The sequence below is a fragment of the Peromyscus maniculatus genome, chromosome 11 (assembly GCF_049852395.1).
Source record: "Peromyscus maniculatus bairdii isolate BWxNUB_F1_BW_parent chromosome 11, HU_Pman_BW_mat_3.1, whole genome shotgun sequence".
NCBI classification, from domain to species: Eukaryota; Metazoa; Chordata; class Mammalia; order Rodentia; family Cricetidae; genus Peromyscus; species Peromyscus maniculatus.
This window is the reverse complement of record NC_134862.1, coordinates 69,698,634-69,720,036: the sequence shown is the minus strand read 5'-3', so window position 1 is coordinate 69,720,036 and position 21,403 is coordinate 69,698,634. Positions and strand designations below refer to the sequence as shown.

The following is a 21,403-nucleotide window of genomic DNA, read 5'->3' as shown; positions in this document are numbered from 1 at the left end:
AATTAGTTGGAGCAAATGTGTTTAATATGCATTCCACAAAATATGACCACAGAAAAGTACTAATTGTTCATGAGAAGAACTGAATAAACTATTTGATACCTGGAACTTCCTAGAAGCTCTCTTGTTCATTATCCAACTGAGTCTAAGACTACTTAAAACTATTAGCATCACTGTAATTAATTTAAAAATAATATAAAAATTAAAAATTAAAGGACTTTCTTAATTTTATTACATACATATGTACTTTATATATGTTCTTCCAAATTCTTTTCATATGTATGTTTAAAAGCAGGTTAAAATAGTATGTATCTAAAATAATAACTGTATACTATTTTGAATCCTGTCCCTTAACAGCATAATCATCTTCTTTAATAATGATAATTCTGTTATCTTTTAACTCTTTCTACTTCATTTTGACTTGCGTCCATCAGTTTTTACCAGTATCCATTGTCTAATTGTCCCAATCCTCTCCACACGGAAATGTAGCTGAATGAAAGCAGGATGGTCATAAATGTGATGATTTACACAAAATCCTGATGTGATAAGTTTACTTGAACTTATTATGTAAGTTTGGAACATTATGATTTTCTCCAAAGATATGTAGATTATGACAATATGAAGGGGGAAAAAAACCTTTGAACACATTTTTAGAAGTAGATGCCAAAACTTGGGTCTGGGCTGGCGATAGAAGAGTGTGCATAATTTGGAGAAGTATGTGGGATACCAATTATGTAAAACAGACATATGGATTCCATGACTTTTCAATTTTAAAACTGAAATTAGAGCCTGGTGTGTTAGTTCAAACTGGGATACATTATCAAGTTTTAGAATTGGGCGGTTGCATCAGGGTCAGCTCTATGACATAGTGAGCAAGAACTGAGAAATGTCTGAGCAGAAAAGGCCTGGACTATAGCTTTTAGGTCAGGAAAGAGGTAAAGAATGGACTTGCATTCATGAGACTGGAACTGTAGTTCAATTTCTTGACCAGATGGCTGTTGACATTATAACATAACTACTATGTGATCATTGGCTTTAGACAGCAGATGTTTGCCTTTGCTCTGGTTCTAAACAGCCCTTGAGAAAAGGATAAGACTGATAAACAGAAGCTATCCCTCTAGCAAGGTGTAGTTGTGTAAGTTTTGGTTTTTGTAGGAAAGACTAAAGTCCACAGTTTAGGAAGTGCTTGTAGTTGAAATAGGCCAGCAAGACAAATCTAGAATTGACAGCAATGAGGATCTCTTCTTGGCATAAGGCTCCCCTTAGGTATTTTAAATCCAGATGGTCCTTTGTGCTTAAGTTTAAACTGAAACAGTGTTCCAAATTAGGTGAACAAGACAAGTAGCTTCCCAGGCAATCCTTGGGTCAAGATGTGGGACTGTAAGAAGCTGAAGTGTGCATATTTCATTACTATAGTAGGACTACTTTCTGCATTTGGCCCAGCTTTGACTGTTAAGAAGTGGGTATTGTTAAGGTATGAGAGGTTCCTACATCTCAGCTCATTCTCTGGCAAAATACTCTAGTGCTGTACAACTCTCTCAGGGGATTTAAATGGTTCTTTTTTATGTTGTAATATGTTGGATCTAAACAAAAACTAATACATATGTTAATACATAATCATGATAGAAAAATTAAAAAATATAAATGATAGGGTGAAAAAAAAACCCCTTTGCCTAAAGATGGAATAACATGGCTCATCAAAATATAGGATGAAATAAAGAAAAAAATAAAGATGTCACTGAGGTTTAGGCTCTACTTTTGTTTAGTGCTCCCAGTCAATTTTCTTTTGATCCAGGCTTATCCTTTTTACATAAACTAATAAATATTCTTTCCATAACAGCAGCAGTTCAGAACATGGGTTGTGAATGGTTTATTTTCTTCTTTCTTCAGGCACAATAATCTTGGTGGCCGACCAAAAGGGCTATTCACTTTGGTAAAGAGTGGTGTTCCTGAGGCATTAAGGGCAGAAGTATGGCAGCTTTTAGCAGGATGCCATGACAACCAGGCAATGCTGGATAGATACCGAATTCTTATCACAAAGGTAGGAAATTCTTTTAATAATATTTTGATGAAGAAACATCAAATCATGTTTTTCAGAGCTCCAATAACTCATCAGTACCTTGAACGCCTTTAAAAATATATAACTGGTATGTGTTGTCAGTATTTTATTCTGTTTTGAACATTTGCAGGGTAGTGGTAAACAGTGCCTATAGTTTTGAACACTTGATTTCATTTTAAAATTCTGTTGAAGAAGAAACTTGAAGCAATAAAATTGATGTTGTAAAGGATTTGCTAATAAACTTGCTTAGGAAATACTAAGTTACACAAAGCTGATTTTCAGTAAAGGCGCAGTGCCTCCAGTATGCATGTAAGATAGTGTACTAACCAAGCCTGTGGAAGCTGCAGGAATGAAAATTTGGTATCCTAATTGAAGTTTAGGCTTGTGGACAAAGTTTCTGCTTATGGTTGTTCACCTAGGTTATCCTCCAGTTAGGTTCCATTCCCATAACAAAAGGAGACAGCCCTGACTTACAACCAGCCATTAGGCCCATCCCCAAATGAAACAACATGCCTCTACAGTGTAGTTCAGGGAGGCAGTGTAGGGGTTACACACATCAGTAAGTTCTTGTCTTCCATTAAGTCCCTTGTACTTTTATCAGGAAAAGCATAATTTTGTCAGGTGGACAAAATAAACCAGGGTAGTAACTATTCAAAATGAAGTACACTGATGGCAATATCTTTGCTGTGGAAATCTCCCACCTGCCCAAGTGGCCAGACTGGTGGTCTCCTGCCTTGTTCAAAGTGTATCCTGGGGCCATGACCTGAAAGAGATTTAAGGATGGCAGTCTGTGTAGAATGCATAAGGCTAAGGTATATATAAAGTTAGTAAAATCTTCTACTTGTGGTCACTCTTACTTAGTAGCTGGTGTCATAAGTCTTAATACAACTTAGCAAGATGGAGTAGTATGTTCTTTGTTTCAAGTTTGGCCAACTAAGTATTTCTTCCTCTGTCTCTTTCTCTTTCAAATATAACACTAGACATAGAATAGAAACCTTGTGGCAAGGTGACATATGACAAGTACATCAAAGAGAGTGTAGTCAGGAAAACAAGCATTTCGAAGCGTATTTATTGAAGGATCTAAGTTACTTGATCATTGGAAGCACCGAAAGAGTAAAATGGTGATCTAACTTTTAGCTTGCCGTTAGCTGGTCCAGAGAAACAAGAGGCTGCCATTTCTGCCGGGGAAAAAAACAAAAGAAAACAACAACAAAAACCAAAATCACAAGAAGATGATTCCACAGAATTCAGTCAAGTGATTGAGAGTGACATGCCCAAAGACAAAGCTAAAGCAAACCCTTAGTGAAGCTCTTGCCAGAGAGAAATCATGTGGTTTTCAGCTCCTTCCTACAATCTTCTCTGTAGAAAGTAGCTCACAGCCAGAACTCCAAGGGAAATGTAGCTCCTCTGCTTCCAAATACCTTTCACACATTATATTCAATAAGAATTTCTTTTTGCTACTCAGTCTCTTGATCTAAAAATTTCTCTGTATTCAAAGGCACCATTTTATTACACTGTGGACGGACGTATATCATCAGGATGTCATAAATAATATTGTGATACAATATCTTACATTCATGTCAGAGTTTGAAATCTTAAAAAGTATGAATTTAGAAAGCTTCTTAGTGGAGGAAGGGGTGTGGCTGTACCTGCTACCCCATGAAAAGTCATCAGAAGTACATAATGTGCTACTTAGACACAAATATGTAGTATTATATCATTGTGTCTAGACATGTATGATTAACAAAATTTTTTGAAAGAATAAACTTCTAATATACATATATATATTATTTACTATGCATAAGTGCTACTATACTAAAATATTATGGATAATTCATAAAGTATAGAAATTTAGACTTGTTTTAAAGGACAAAACAGATAATATTTGCTTCAAAATATACCACAAAGTATTATTCAATACTGAATATGGATCTTTTTACTTTTGTAATTTATTTAGTGAATTAACTGTCATATAATGTAAAATTTGTCATTTAAAAATAAATAGTTCAGTAGCTTTTATTATATTCATTGTGTTGATTAAGTTTCAGTACTCCATAATTTCAGAATATTTCTGGGGTTGTTAGGATCAAAGCCTGGGCTCTGACATCCCTAATAACATAGGCTCAGCCACTCATTCTCAACAGGCCAAGTAAAAAAGCATGTAATAGTGAAAAGAAGAGAAGGAAGATAGATTTAATGTGACTACACTGGAGAAGGTACAAAGAAGTCCACTGACCTCTCAGAGTCCATCTTCAGGACCCTGACATGAAACCTGGGTTCAAACAGAGAAGCCATTTAAACTAAATAGTCTGTCAGGGTGTTGTTCTGGTGACCCACCATTCTCTCACTCCTTGTTCTTGTGAGGTGGTCTGACAAATTGTTAGAACTGCATGACATCTCTTCCTGGGAGATCTCACTCTCTCATGAAGAGTTTTCTCTCTGGTTTTCATCAGTGCACCAGTCTTTTCCTTCTCCAAGCTCCTGAGCAAATTCCAATGTATGTCTCTTTAGAATCGCTTCATGGTGGCCAGGAAGACTACAAATATTTCTGTATTCCCCAAATAAACACTATACCTGTTAGGAGTAGCTGATAGCTCCCTTCTTCCCTCTTTCCTGAAAACCATTTATCTATATTCTATAGCTATAGACCTTCCCATTCTATTTTTCTATACAGTTCTATATGGAGAGTCATCAACATGGGCCATTATTTTAATATGTTTTAGCATATTATGAAACAGCAATTTGCAAATTTGTTTCTAAATCATTTTTTAATGGTTTTCATTTTTATTGTATCTGTAAAAGACCGGTAAAACCAAGTAGAAATGTATCATTCTTTTCAGCCCTACCATCAAGTGTGTTGCTGAATTTAGGTTAGAATATTACCTGTTCTCCCTATGCTAGTCAGTTCTCTCTCTCTCTGTCTCTTTCTCTGTCACTCACTCACTCAGTCTTTTTTTCTTCTTTCTCTTAGGGGTGTGTGGGTAATAAATGAGTCTACCATTCATCTTTATTTCCAGCCTTTTTGGTTATTTTTTTAATGATTTATTTATTTTTATTTTTTTCTGTGCATTGTTATTTTGCCTGCATATATGTCTGTGTGAGAGTGTTGGATCCCCTGGAACTGGAGTTTCACGTAGTTGTGAGCTGCCATGTTGGGTGCTGTAATTGAACCCAGGTACTCTGGAAGAACAGCTAATGCTCTTAACCACTGACCCATCTCTCCAGTCACTTTAAATATTTTTAATGGATGTATCAGAAGTTGAAACATATTTATACTTTTATCATTTTATTCCACAATCTCTGTAACTTTCTGTACAAGTTTTAAATGTACAGTTTCTCATTTCAAGTTACTAAGTGTGACAATATAAGAAGGTGTGTGTGTGTGTGTGTGTGTGTGTGTGTGTGTGTGTGTGTGTATTAAGGAGGACTGTATATGTGTAAATTCAGGAGAGTACTTCCCTGTGTGATGTGCAGAGGCCAGAAATTGACATCAGGAACCTATCTATTGCTCTCCACCTTATATTTTGAGACAGGATCTCTCATTGTACTGGCAAGTTTTATGTCAACTTGACACAGGCTAGAGTCATCAGAGAGGAGATTAGTCTCAGTTGAGAAATGCTTCCATAAAATACAGCTGTAGACAAGCCTGTAGGACATTTTCTTGAGGGATCCGGATGCAGAGATCCATGGCCAGGCCCCGGGTGGAGCTCTGGGAGTCCAATTAGAGAGAAAGAGGAGGGTTTATATGAGCAAGAATTGTTGAAACTAAGGTTGGATAAAGCACAGGGACAAATAGCCAAACGAATGGAAGCACATGAACTATGAACCAATGGCTGAGGGGCTCCCAACTGGATCAGGCCCTCTAAATAGGTGAGACAGTTGATTGACTTGATCTGTTTGGGAGGCATCCAGGCAGTGGGACCACGTCCTGTGCTTATTGCATGAGTTGGCTGTTTGAAACCTGGGGCTTATGCAGTGTCCTTAGCTCAGCCTGGGAGGAGGGGACTGGACCTGCCTGGACTGAGTCTACCAGGTTGATCTCATTCCTCAGGGGAGGCTTTGCTCTGGAGGAGATGGGAATGGGGGTGGGCTGGGGGGAAGGGGAGAGGGGCGGGAAGGGGGAGAACAAGGGAATCCGTGGCTGATATGTAGAACTGAATTGTATTGTAAAATAAAATAAATAAATAAAAGAAAAAAGAAAACAAACAAACAAAATAATATTTAGTGTTTTTCAACAACTATCTTGAGCCACTCAGCTATTTTATGAGGGTTAAATGAAAACTACTAGAGAGCATAGAGACTACTAATCTTTTAAAAAATAATTTATTTTTACTAATTTTAAATAAATTTATTTATTTTTAAATCTTTTTGTAAGATTTATTTTTATTATTTTTAATTATGTATACATGTATAGAGCTGTATGTGGCTATGTGCATATGAATGCAGGTGCCTATACAGGCCAAATGTCATTGAATCCTCTGGAGTTGGAATTACAGGCAGTTGTGAGCCACTTAGTGTGGCTCTGGTCTTTTGGAGGATTGGAATCTGCTCTTTTAACTACTGAACCATCTCTCCTGTCCTGCAATTTGACTTTTAATGAAAAAGAAAGATGGAAAAGATGCGGGTAGGTTACCTCCCTGCTTAATACTGCTTGTTATTGGTGGCATTATTTCAAACCTGTTATAGAATATTTTATTAAAAATATACATGATATTTATGGCTTATTTTATAATGATAAATGTTTACTAGTTGCTACTTGACTGACGAGCAATATATAATTAAAATCATAACAAATATTTTCATATTCCATTTATAAATAAATGACAAAATTTTAATGTTATTCCAGTTATAAAAAGGACACTGTCAAAAACATTTTTTTGTACAAAGAGTATAGAAATCTGTTGCTCTTAGTCAAGCTTTCAAGTCATAACACTTTTGTGACAGGAAGTACAATAGTATTTTGATTTTATTGTCTTCTCTGCATCATTGCTAAGGATAATAAAAAGATGGATAATGACTTATTTCTAAAAATGTCTGCCTTGTTTTCCTTTGCTAGAAGTAGAAATGAGACAGCAAGTTTTTGTACACAAGAATGTATTTATGTGCTTTGGTGCTGAGTGTATCTGAATTTACCATCACTCAGCTAGAAGAACATAAACACCCAGAGGGTTTTCATAAGAAGTGCTACATGTTTGGTGCTTCTTTGTCTTGATTTAGCATGTTAATCTCTTATTTTGGTCCAGTTAAAATTTCCACTCTATTAAGGGAATGGTAAGATTTCTAAAATCAACTAATCAAATAATTACATTTGAACAGAATTTCTTTATAGAAAACTTCAGAGACCATAGATTGCATAGGAAAGAAGGAGTATGATGAAGATTTACTCAAGACATGGCTTTTAAGAAAAAGTTGCCTGTCATTTAATTCTGTAGAATTAGAATTTAAAGACACAGATTATATTTGGAGGTATTCCCACAAGGGATAGCATTCTTTTTTGTTGTGCTTTGTGAAACCACCATTAAAATATAGGATTGACTGTTTTACCATACACTTACCTCTCGTTGCTCTATAGCCTTCCAAATTATATCCTTCAAAGAAGCTTTGTTTTGTGATTCCTTTGTTTCAGAAAACGAGGCTAAGAAGTAGTTTGCTTTTAGTTCCTTTCTGAGCATAGGGAGGAGTCAAAACCCAGGGCTTTGCATATATGGGGCAAGAACACTGCCATTGAGCCATACCTCTAGTCTTTAATTTTTGTGTGTACTTCTCCAGCAGATAGAAAGGACTTGGGATTACAGTGTAGAACAAACATTTTATGGTTTGTTGTTTTTATAATGTATCTAAGAAGGAACATGATTTTTTTTAGGGGGGGTTTGATAATGGTTGACTGTTTTCAACTGTTTTTAAAAAGTACTGAACTAGATTCAAGTGAGGATGAACAAGATTGATAATTGTAGATCATCCATAGACTAATTTTCTTGTTGAGTCCATGACCAAAGATCAGTTCAAAATTGCTGGTAAGTCTACATTTATGGAGAATTACGTTGCATTCATGCAGCCTCAGTAGGAGTTCAGGCTATGGGAAAAGTGTTAGTAGCTTCACTTGAGAGGCGCATACCTATGATGGTGTGAAAAATTGGGTCCATATTTCTTACTCTGTTAATCATTTATGATTCTGAGTAATTTCCTTAACTGCTCTGTCTTAGTTCCCTCCTTATAAAATGGGCTTAATAACTGATATTTTACAGGATTGTTAGGATTCAGTGAAATAATATTTATACAGCAGCTAGTGCAGGCATTAGTGAGGACCCATGAATCATAGGGAATAGAGAAAATTATAAAGCAGTATGTGATTAAAGTTAACTAAGAAGCATAGAGAAGAAATACACAGGATATACAGAGATTTCCATGAATTTATATGAGTTTTGCTCAGTTGATTAAGAGGGCCTTGTTCTCCTGGTGTCCTCCATCCCCTCTGACTCTTACATTCTTTCTGTCTCCTCTTCTGTGGGGTTCCCTGATCTCTGAGGAGAGGGATTTAATGGAGACATCCCTTTAGAGCTGTGTGTATCAAGGTCTCTCTATCTGTGTGACGTCTATGTGTGTCTCTGTATTTGCTCCCTTCTGCAGTTGGAGGAAGCTTCTCTGATGCTGGTGGAATAAGGCACTGATTTGTATATAGCAGAATATTATCAGTAGTCATTTATTGTTACTTTTTAAACTTGTTTTAAAGACCATTAGTATTTGGTTTTACCTTATGTCTCTGAGCTATCTAGTCTCTGGTTCATGGTCATCCAAATTGTATTAGGTATGGGTTCCATCTCATGGAGTGGCCCTTACGTCATATTAGTTATTGGTTGGTCACTCCCGCAAACTTTGTGCCACCATTCCACTAGCATATCTTTCAGGCAGGACACTATTGTTTATCAAAGGGTTCATGCTTATATTTTTCCTTTGGTAGTGTACAGAATACCTTCCTCTATCAAAGATGCTAGCATGTAAGTGTGAAGGCTTTATGTAGGCATTGGCTTGACTTCTCCATGTTCAATGAGCTGCATAGGTGCTGTCTTCAGCAATGGGGCCTTGCTGTCAGTTTTTGGAGAGCAACCTTTATCTTGGCAATAGCCTGGGTGTTTGGGGATTTCCATGGGACTCCTTTGGTCAGCAAGTCAATTGGATGCAAACTAGTCCCAGTTATAGGAAGCTTCATTTGGTAATAAGAGATAGCCAATTGGGACTCTGTTTCCCTCATTTTTTGGAAAGTTCATAAGGATTGCCTTCATATACTGTAGAAAGTTTTTACTGCACTATGTTTCCATTCTATCTCTCAAATACCCCTTAATTTAGCTGTCTCTCTCCACATTCCTTCCTTCAACCCCATCCTCCTCCCCCATCCTCCTATTCCCATTCCCCCCCCACCCCTCGTAAAATCTATTCTATTTCCTGCTCCTAGAGAGATACTTTTGTCATCCCCCTCAACCCCCAAGTCCCTTCCTTTATACCTGACCTCTCTTTGTCTACAGAATGTAGTTTGGTTGTCATTTATTTAATGGCTAATATCCACATATAAGTGAATACATACCACATTTATCTTTCTGGGTCTGAGTTACCTCACTTTTTTGCCTGCAAATTTAATGATGTCATTTTTTTTTAAACAGTTAATACTCTGTTGTATAAATGTACCATATTTTCTTTATCTTCTGTTGAGGACATATAGCTTGTTTCCAGTTTCAAGCTATTATGAATAGAGCAGCAATAAACATGGTTGATCCTTGTGGTAGGATGAAGCATCCTTTGGATATATGCCTAAGAGTAGAATACTTGAATCTTGAGGTAGATAGATTCTCAACTTTCTGAGGAATCAACATATTGATTTCCATAGTGGCTATACAAGTTTGCACTCCTACCGTCAATGGAGGTGTCTTCCCCTTACTCCACAGGGGATGTGGTCCAGCATGAGCTATCACTTGTGTTATTGATCTTAGCTACTCTGACAGGTATAAGGTGGAATCTCAAAGTAATTTTGATTTTTATTTTCTTGATGGCTAAGGAGTTGAACATTTCTTTAAGTATTTCTCATATATCTTGAGTTTCCTCTATTGAGAATTCTGTTTAGCTGTGTACCACATTTTTAATCGAATTATTTGATTTTTTACATTTATTTTCTTGAGTTCTTTATATCCTCTATCAGTTGTGGACTTGGCAAAAATCTTTTCCCATTCTGTAGTCTGTTGCTATGTCTGATTAATGGTGTTCTTTGCCTTGCAGAATCTTTTTGGTTTCATGAGGTCCCATTTATTAATTGTTGATCTTAGTGCCTGCACTAATGGTGTTCTGTTCACAATGTTGTCTCCTGTGCTAATGCATTCAAGGCAGCTCCCCACTTTCTTTTCTTTCAGCTTCAGTGTTTCTGGTTTTATGTTGAGGTCTTTGATCCATTTGGAATGGAGTTTTGTGCAGCAGCAAGTACCAGCTGACATGAGTTTGCACTAGATCCTCTGTGTATATATTATAGCTTTCATTTTAGTATTTTTTTATGGGACTCCTGGATGTGTGAATGAGTGAGTCTGATTCTTGGGGTTTCTTTTGGGCTCTTTTTCTTCTGTTGGTTTGCCTTGTCTAGTTTTGATATGATGGCATTTAAATCTTACTATATTTTATTATGTTTGGTTGTTTTATCTCTTAGAAGATTGTTCTTACACAATGAGGGACAGAAAGGGAGTGGATGCAGATGGGGAGGAGATGGGGAGGAGTAGAGGGAAAGGAAACTGTAATCAGGATATATTGCATGAGAAAGAGTGTGTGTGTGTGTGTGTGTGTGTGTGTGTGTGTGTGTGTGCACTGTTTTCTCTTTTTTTCTTTCTCTCTCTCTTTCTCTTCCTCTCTCCCTCCCTCCCTCCCTCTCTCTCTCTTTCTCTTCTTCCTTCCTTCTTTCTTTCTCTTCTTCTTATTCCTCCTGCTCCTCCTTCTTTGTCTCCTCCTCCTCCCCCCCCCCCCAAAATCAGGGTTTCTCTGTGTAGTCCTGGGTGTCCTGGAACTTGCTTTGTAGACCAGGCTGGCCTCAAACTCACATAGATCTGCCTTCTGCCTCCCAAGTGCTGGGACTAGAGGTATGTGCCACTATGCCTGGCTGAGAAAAGAATGTTTTTAATAAAAGAGGAAATTTTAAAAAAATTAAAAAATTAAGAAGTACAGAGATTTCTATCTATAGACTCTTGAACCCACAGAAGAATTGTTCACTATGAATAACAAAAATATCAATATTAATGAAGAAATATTTCAAATGTAGAAGAAAAATTCTGCCAGTTCAAGGATAATCAGCTGAAAATGCACAGATAACAAAGAGAACCAGGTTTGTCTGATACTCTGTTACCTACTATGCTACTAATTTATTACACCTCATTCATTAAGTTTATGGAGCAGTAAGTACTTCTTTTGTTTCAGATATTGTGCCAAGCTGTGTTGACAATAAAGTCTAGTAATGCCTATATCCTACTCTTGAGGGGTTAACAGGCCAGTGGGCACACAGTCAAAGAGAAAGATTATCATGATTAGCTGCTATGGCTTGGTGTGAGCCAAGTGACAGGAAAGCACAGAGACTGACTTGGCCAACTCTTTAGGATGCCGGACATGGTGAGGAAATAGTTGGGCACTGTGTCTAGTGCTTTCGTATGTCCCCTTTAGTGACTCTCACAGCTTCATTGATTTGATTCTTCTCTTTCTTGAGAGGAGCTCATTGTAGCCCTGGCTGGTCTGCAATTCCTTATGTAGGTCAGACTGGCCCTGAACTTAGAGAGTTCTGCTTTTTTTTTTTTTTTTTTTTTTTTTTTTTTTTTTTTTTTTTTGCCTCCCAGTTTCTAAGATAAAGGCATATACCACTATGCCTGGTCAGTGATATGATTAATATTTTTACCATTAAAGAAACAGGAGTCATATTTGAACCCATTAAGTTGAAAACTCTGAAAAGGTATAGGGCATTAACATTTTCTTTTATTTATAATAATTTTTTTGAAATTATAATTACATCGTTTGCCTCTTTTCTTTTCTCCCTCAAACCCTTCCCATGCATGTCTGCTCCCCCGTGGCCTCTTTTTCTTTAATTGCTGTCACATACACACACCTAAATATCTAAATACAACCTGCTTAGTAATATAGTGTTACCTGTATATATATGATCTCGGGGCTGACCCCTTGATATTGGGGGGCTCTTCGCTCTTCCCTGAGGAAGACCATTTCTTTCACTCAGCATTCTCCAGTTGTCTGTTATTCTTTGTCTACAATTGAGAATCCCATGAGCTTTCTCCTGTCCATGTTAGTTAGCATGTCCAATGGTGCCATGATGTTCAGGTCTTGTTAGGCAGCAATGTTGATGAGACTTCAGAGGTATAGCCTCTCTGACATTTTTAGGAGATACAGTCTCACAGAAAACTTCCTGTCCCTCTGACTCTTATCATCTTTCTGCCTTCCTCTTCCATAATGATTGAGCATTAAGTGCAGGAATTATGTTGAAGATTTTTCCGTTATGACTGAGGACCACATGATCTCTTTTTCTCTCTTACTGTTTGTGTTTTCTGTAATGGTCTCCATCTGTTGCAAAGCCAAATTTCCCTTATGAGGCTTGGAAACTACACTCATCTGTGGATATAGGAATATATATTTAGAATGTAGTTATGAATTTTGCTGGTTTAATACAGTGGTATTGTAGGTTCTCTTCCGAGATCCATGACTTGGCTAGCCCAAGGTGGTTGGCTATGGTTCAAGTACCAGGCATGTTTTTCATTTTATTAAGCAGGCATTGCTGCCATTTGTCTGGTATAAAGATTCTTCAGAAATAAATAAATTATTAATTGTTAAAAGAAATATGAGGTCAAGGAAAAAAATCAGGTTATCTCTTCTTCCTACTGTACAGGTGTTTATGAAGATTTGTAATTGATGTGGGCCTGTTCTGTTCCTATTGGGAAGTGTACATAAACTTTCTGAGTAAACCACAGTAGATCAGAGCTGAAGTGTGCATGGACCTTCTGAGTGAACCACAGTAGATCAGAGCTGAAGTGTGCATGGACCTTCTGAGTGAACCACAGTAGATCAGAGCTGAAGTGTGCATGGACCTTCTGAGTGAACCACAGTAGATCAGAGCTGAAGTGTGCATGGACCTTCTGAGTGAACCACAGGAGAGTTGAAGCTCCTTACTCCATGCTTCTTTTAAGATGGGTGTGCCTGTTGTCTTTTAGAGTAGGCTTGAATTTCCACAGTGGTCGAATGTGATTTGCCATTCCTATCTGTGATTGCCAGCCTGCTTCTGAAGGGATCCTCTGAAGGTCTTCACCATCTGTGTCTGAAAATGTTCTTCAGAACCTCTTTATCATTGAGACTGTTTTTGCTACTTAACTAGCATTCTTCATAATTTTTGAGGTGATCTCAGAGGATGTCTACCCTTTACCCTTAAAGAAAAAAGCAAATAGAATTCAAAGCTTCTGGAATGAAGATGAAGTCTTAATTACTGGCATGAGGAGCCACTGAGTAGTAGTCACGTTTTTACATAGTCAGAACCATTTGTTACGGAGGAGGCTGTGAATATTTTAGGGCAATTTGAATGTTATGTCTTATTGCAGAATTGTATGTGCAGTTTCTGTAATTATATGACATGTATGATACAGTTGATAAAATCCACTAATTAGTTCTTATGCAACAATAAATACTAGGTTGTGGGTTCCAGCTCTTGCAAAAGTGATCAAATCTGTAACATTCGTACCATGTGATTCATTAAAACCACAACACAGCTAACCAATCATCTTTCAGAAATGACAGGTATTATCTTTTCTCCTACCACTTGAATTCTTGTCCTTTACTCTCAAATGAATATTTTGTTCTAAAAGTACATGTGTATAAATATACAGGTACCTTTTCTGTTTAAAGAATTTATATTTTATTTTTTGATAGGACTGAATTTGAGTCACATACCTCATTGAAACATATTTTTGATCTTTGGGCTTCTGGTATTTGTAGATTATGCATGATGATAGCTGTTACTGGGGTTGTGCAAATTAAAATGGTGAACTGTTTGTCACATAGTAAGTGCTGCTCTGGAAACATGCACAACCATACCCAGAGGTATTTTTCCATGGTGATTCTAAATCCAGTCAAGTTGATAATGATGATTAACTGTCTATGATGCATCCTCCCTTCCTCTCTCCTGCCCTCCCTCTCCCTCACTCTTTCTTTTTATTCTTTCCTTTCTTTCTACCATTTATTTTTTTCCCTTTTCCTTTTTTTTGTCATAGTAGGGCTTGTACCCACAATACTATGCATTCTATATTAACATCACCACTCATTTTTACTTTACTTATAAGTATGATCTCACTTTGTTTTCCATGCTGGTCTCGAACTTGTCATTGTCCTGCTTTAGCCTCCAAAGTAGTTGGAATCAGAAACGTGCTTCGATATGCCTGGCTCTCAGTCCTTTGTTCCCTATGGTTAGTGTCTTGTCTGTGTGGAATACAGAGAATAGAGTGACTTTACTACATGAGTGTACCAGGGATAACCCCACAGATGAGGGAATGTCCGTGATAGGAACCTGAGTATTATATCTGAGCAGGATAGGAGGAGGGGTGCACTATAAGGAGTGGCTTATATAATAATTTGGCTACCTTTTAGTGACTTAACCTGGGCTATCTAGAGAGCCTTAGAAAATAAAACACCAGGTTCTTTCCTTCCCCCATGACCACTCAAATTGGCCAGTTACATCCTTTATTCATGGATCAATACTTGTCCCTTCTTTTTTTCTCCCGTCCTATCTTCCATTCTTTACTAAATGTGCATAATGTAATCAAGAAAAAAGGTTTTCATTATTTTTGTCTTTTGTTTTTATGTGTGTATGACGGATGCATGTGATGTATGTATATGCATGTGTGTGCACATGTACATTCGTTAGTGTTTGTAAGAGCATGTCGAACATGTGGAAGAGACAACATTGGATTGGACTTTGCCTTCATCCTTGTTAGAGACTGGGGTCTCTGTTGTTGTTTGCTGCTTTATATACTCTGCTTGCTGTCCCACAAACTTCTAGCAATTTTTTGTCTTCACCCACCATTTCACCATAGGAGTACTGCTATTACAGATGCAGCCTTCCAGTGCCAGCTTTTATATGGATTCAGAGGGTTCTTCCTACCTCAGGTACTCCTGAGGCAAGTGCTTTTCTCAGGAAGCCTTCTCTATAGCTCTATTTATAGTCTTACATTTGCAGAATTTCCTATTTTCTCTGCATTTCTCTTTTTAGTTGCAAGGCTTCCTGTTGATTTTTGAGCTGTCAAGATAGGCTGTGCCATCATGAATAAGTGTCCCTATCTTTTTTTTTGTACTCTATATCCCTAGAGCCTAGCATTAGCCCTTGATAAGTGTGTTGAAGGACAAAGTGAATTAAACTTGATAGGTCAGTTCTTCATGATTAATAACAAAATAACAAAGCCACAACAGAAAAAAATAAGAGTCCAGAAATAAAAGGAATTGGATTTTTTTTGCTTTTGTTTATTTTTATTTTTATTCATTTTCTCTCATATATTATATCCTGACTACAATTTTACCTCCCCCCTTCCCCTGACTCCCCCAGTCTCCCCTCTAACCCAGATCCACCCTCCCTTCGTCTCCCCTCAGAAAAGAGCAGGCTTCCCAGGGACAGCAACCAAACACGACATAATATGCTACAATAAGACCAGGCACATAACCATCAAGGTAGGACGAGGCAACCCAGTAGGAGGAAAAGGGTCCCATAAGTAGGCAAGAGTTAGCAACTGCCCCTGTTCCCACTGTTAGGAATCCCACAAGAACCCTAAACTACTCAGTCATAACATATGTTCAGAGGACCTAGCTCCGTCTCTTAAAGGCCCCCTGATTTCTGTGAGCCCCTATGAGTCCCAGTCAGTTGATTCTATGGGCCATAAACTCATGTTGTCTCTGATCCCTCCAGTGAGGAATTGCATTTGAACTTACAAATTTTAAGTTGTTTTGTAGAAGACTTCCAAGTTACAGAACATAGCTGATTGATTGAAGTCTCATAGACACAAAACTGCTCATTGAAAATTGACTTTTTCTATGAAACTAGATAGGTCACCAGAGGGGAACAAAAAGTGTTGAGAAAGATGAGGAAGACAAAATGTGATGTGACATGAAAATAGAAATGAGGCAGATGAAGGTGGGATGGCATAAGACAGGGAAGAAGGAGGGGAAGAAGCAGGAGAGAGAAACAAATGAGCAAAATTTGTTTGACAATTCCATAGTTAGGCTTAATTCTTTGTAAGCTGATACAGTACTAAAAAAGAAAAAAGTATCTTTTTAATTTGTTCAGTGTTTCCCATTAGAATCCATTTCACTGATTACATAATTGTTCATGTATACACACTCCACAATATGAACTTCTTTTATAACTATTTTTATGTTGTTTCCTTTTTCCAATGAAGAGAAAAATAAAATAAATGAAAATCTAAAATGCTAATAAATAAATTTAGCATGATTTGAAACTTAGAAAAATGTTCCTCTGTGAAATTTCTTAAGCTCCTTCAAAAAGATGCTCTATAAATGTTACATTTGGCCATGATTTATTTTACATTTTTAAAAATTTTAAAGCTTTATTCCAAAAAACTGGCTTTTGAATGAACTAAAATGTTCTTTATCTAGTTTTGCTAGATTGATTTAAATCAGATATTATAATAAATTCAATAGAAAAATTTAAATAATATTTATACCATAAGCATTTATTAGTATTCTTGGGACAGTAAGGTGACTTAGTGGGTAAAGATTCTTGCTGTCAAGCCTGATGACCCAAGTTCAGTCCATGGGTTCTACATGGTTCAAAGAGAGAGCTGACTCTTAACAGTTCTCATTTGACCTCCAAATGTGTGCCCCCACAAAATAAAATATAATAATAACAATTATTGGAAAAATTGGCCATGAATTTGAAAGAGAGTAAGGAAGACTATAGGGGAGGGTTTGAAGTGAGCAAAGGGAAGGGGGAAATGCGATTATAGTGTAATCTCAAAAATACAAAAACTAAAAGCAAACCCTCAAAAGTGCTTATTAGTATTTTTTATTTAGTTCCTTTCTCCTGGTTATCTAGACCCACAGCTTATTTATCAGTGATATTTCTATTAGGCACATGTAGATTTCCACTTTGACACATAAGCATTTTTATTTCTGAGTGAACAAAAGACAAGGTAGAAATTGTTCAGAACTTTTTATTCCTGAGTTAGAATGTCATGGGTATGCATACTTCTTCCCTAAGAGAGAACTTTAATTGTTACTCGTGTCAGAATTTCAGTCACTTTTACCCTTTGAGAAGCTGATCTTTGACATGTTTATGAAAACTGCTTAATCTTTTAATAGATGACTAATTTTTTTGAAGACAGCATCGTGAAGCTTTTATCTTGATATCTGCAAAACTGATGTTAAAAAGGGAACAATTTTTATTTGACTCTTAAAAACTTTCCAGTCAGGTATGTAAAAGTAGAACTGAGATTGTGGATGGAAAGCTTCTACTAATTATTCTATCTGTGTAGTTCATATTTAGGTATTCTAAATAAGTTTTTATTTTATAGTGATTAATTAATTGTTACATTTTGACTTTACAAGGCCTTCAGATTTTCTTTTCTTTAAAGGGTTTCAAAGTTCACTGTTTGCAGAGTACTTGAGTAGGTTTGTAAAATGTGAGTTTCATTCAGTTCCTGGATCTGGCCCTGTGTTCAGAGGAGTGATTGGGGACTGGAGACAGGAGTGGTAGAAATGCTTCTCTGGCATGTGCCTTGAAGGCCCTGGGTTCAATTTGAGCATTGCAAAAGCAAAAACTTAACCTGACCAAACAAAGAATCAGAACTACAAATCTGAAAAGAGATGATCTTTTACTACATAGTTTTAAAATTAAGGTTTTTTTTTTTTCTGAGTGAACTATATTACAACCTAACAGTAAGAATTGAAAGATTTTCCCGTGTAATGCACATATTTCCTTTCTGTGCTGTGGCTGAAAAGCACCTCTTGCTGTTGGGCTTTGGATGTTCAAGTCAATTCCATGAAAAGAGATTTTCCCATTTAAGGCAGAAATAGACTGAGCTTCATCCTGGGGAAGAGATGGTGTTTATTACCATGAGGAGAATCAGTGCTGGGTCCCAGTGGCACAGTGGAGACTTGCGTTAAGTATTCTGGGATTAATTAATCAGGAAATGATTCTAATTAAAAAGGAAGCTGCTCATCAGCTGCCTACTCAGGGTATTTCACAGACTGGAATTGTAAACGTGTGTATTTACACTTCTGTTTCTAGCACCATTCTTTTAACTGTATCTGTTTCTGTTGAAATAGAAAATGAGAATATTCTCGTAGCAGACTTTATTTTATAGTAATAAACTTGGATATCAAAGTGACTTCTTTCAGTTGTAAATTTACATTAAAGCAGTAATTTTGGAGTTAGACAAGTGTGGTTGATCTGAAAGGCTTTTTAACTTTTAAATTTACTATTTTTTTTAAAAGTCCTGGAAAAATTCCTATTATTGAGAAAATTTAAAAGGAAACAGTTGGATATGTTTGTGAATATAAATACCTGTAAACAAATATATAAATTAATCATGTAAGAACAAAGTTCAAAATCTGGTAACTACTAGTGAATTAGTTTATTTACATAATTTTGACATTTATGATGGTATAATAGTGAGGACTTGATGATTATTATGTGAGAAAGAATGTTTTGATTTCACATGAGTGTATGTGCTACATGTGTTGTATGTATTATTTCCCAGGCAGATTTCTTTCTATGGTCATATATATATGCTCTTAACTTACCAGATGATAATAGACATGATCAACTCATCACAAATTTGTAGTTGTTCTAAATATTGCTTTTGTCAATTTTATCTCTTATCTTTTGAAGATTTATCCTAATCAGATATAATTTTTAATGAGCAAGTGGTTTAATGAAATAGAAAGGCAAGAACTAAAAAGCTTACTATCAACATAGGCTGTAACTCTGTATTTACCCCAGCTGTGCATCCACTCAGTGGTTTTTAATATATTCTAAGCATATTTTTTATGAAAGGAATCTGAATTATGGCCCTCTGGGGGATCTGTATTTTGTGTAATTATTTCAAATTAGTTGTCATTTGAGGTGGTAATTCTTGTACAAATGATTGCTGTTATGACACAGTGTGTTGTTTACAAACTTTATAACATGCTTAGCCATTGCAATATTGTGACTGATGTGGTAGTTGCTCTAATTAAGTACATATAAATCTATTAAAATTATAGTTTGTTTAAACAAAGGAAAGTTATTAACACAAATATTAGTCTTTTACATAGCACACATGTGTTGGAAACAAGATGCTAAATTGAATCACAGTCCTACAACCACAATTCTTACTCAACTTTTATATCTCCAGGCTTATTTTTATTTCCTTTGAACAGTAGGCTTGTGAATTTTTGCTCTTTTGTGTAACTTAATTACACAGGTATTTGCTTTATTTGAAGTTGTAGTGCGTGTTTAAAGTATTTTTTTATTTAGTCACTATTGGGACTTATTTATGAGATGCACTGATTTCCATAAGGTTGTCTGATTTACTTTGCAACAAGTTTGTAGTATGATTTGTGATTGCTGTGAAAAGATGGACGATGAAGTAATGTAGTTTAAAAGTTATAAAAGTGCAAATAGAAAGTGCATGTCAGAACTGAAAATAGAAACCAGAGTTATTGATACTTTATTTGATCCCCAGCCTGTCTTTTAATGTTCTACATTGAATATCACTTAGGGAATATTTTCTTGTATTGTCATAAAAGTATAGGCTAATCAGAATTTCCTTCAGTAAGTAGTATTTTCAGAAACTAAACCCTAAGAGGTGACTTTCTGGCTTTCCATGCATGATCATTCAAGTGCTGTGGACAGCTAGCACAGAGGCATCACTTCTTTGCCTATTGTCTGGGTTGCTCACAGATGCTTAGTGCTTGCTCTCCTTATTGCAATCAGGCATTGGATTGGTGCAGGGTAATGCTCCTAAATGATGTTCAGCTAATTCAAATTTGATACTAATTTTCTAAGGCAATATGCCATGTTCTGAGTCAGCAAGGTTATAAAAATTATTCCCTGGTATGTTAAATCATTTTTATAATTTTTGGATATTATGAGTCCTCTGATGGCATAATAGTTTTAGAGAATGGTTATGATTAAGTCACAACTATGTATTTGTATTCTGGAGATAGAAACCTGTGAGAATCCCTGTATTAGTGAAGTATGCTTGAAAAATGAGACAAACTTGTTCTTACATTGATGAGCTTAACATTCTTTAGGGATTACATAATGCTTCAGGAACACTAAAGGAATTCTCTAGTCCCATGAAAATATAGTAGTATAACATGTGCCAGCCATTATACTAATTTGATATGGTGTAGTATTTCAGCTTTGAACACAGACTAAGGTACCTTTCTTCACTAACTGATAGCACTCTTAGTTCTAGAGAGTCTATTAGTCTTGGGTTGCTTATATTGAGTTTTAATCATTACTGTGCTTTATTTGTCAGAAGCATGATCGAGACAGACCTTGGTATTTAATGTATGTTCATACTACCAGTAGAGCTTGTTAAAAACTGAGATTTGTAATGTGTGGGATAGAGTTTGAAACTGTAATTTTTAACAGTCATGCAATCACTCCTATTAGTTTATTGATCATGCTTTGAAACAAGAATCTTGATCCTAGCTTCTAAACTATGAAATATTCCTCAAGTATTTTGCAAATAATTTAGTCAATGAATGCATGTGATGTGGTCATTTCTAGGTTACTTTGGTTTTAAGAAAGATATGTATGTTAAAAGACATAAGGTGTGCCAGCAAGATGGCTCAGTGGGTAAAGGTATGTACTACAAAGCCTGATGACTTGAGTTTGTTCACAAGGACCCATGTAGCATGAATCTTAAACAGTCTTACTAATAAAAACAAACCCAGAGCAAGGTATTGGGGTGAACACTTTAAGATCAGAAAGATAGAACAGGCCACAGATAACCTCACCTCTCCAACTTCTCAGCCAATCCTGTTTCCTCAAAGTGGAAGCCTCTGAGTCTTCATCCGGAATGAATCTCAGCTGAACTGCTGGTAAAAGCCTAAAAGCTTAACAGATTCTACTTCCTGGTTTTCATGCCTTATTTACATTTCTGCTTCCTCTCATTACTTCGTGGGATTAAAGGTGTGTGGCACTATGCCTGGCTGTTTCCAGTGTGTCTTTGAACTCACAGAGATCTGGATGGATCTCTGCCTCCAGAATGTTAGGATTAAAGTATGTGTGCCACCATTTTCTGGCCTCTATATCTATCTAGCAGCTGTTATGTTCTCTGA

At 36.4% G+C, this 21,403-nt stretch overlaps 1 protein-coding gene across 9 annotated transcripts in view; it reads left to right on the top strand.

Moving 5' to 3' along the window:
• Positions 1 to 21,403, top strand: part of Rabgap1l (RAB GTPase activating protein 1 like) — a 566,460-nt gene that overhangs the window by 161,869 nt on the left and 383,188 nt on the right. For all 9 annotated transcript variants that reach the window (XM_042258403.2, XM_042258404.2, XM_076547797.1 and 6 more), the window contains one exon: positions 1,888 to 2,038. In XM_042258403.2, coding sequence (XP_042114337.1) covers positions 1,888 to 2,038 — 151 coding nt within the window. The remainder of the gene's footprint in view (positions 1 to 1,887; positions 2,039 to 21,403) is intronic.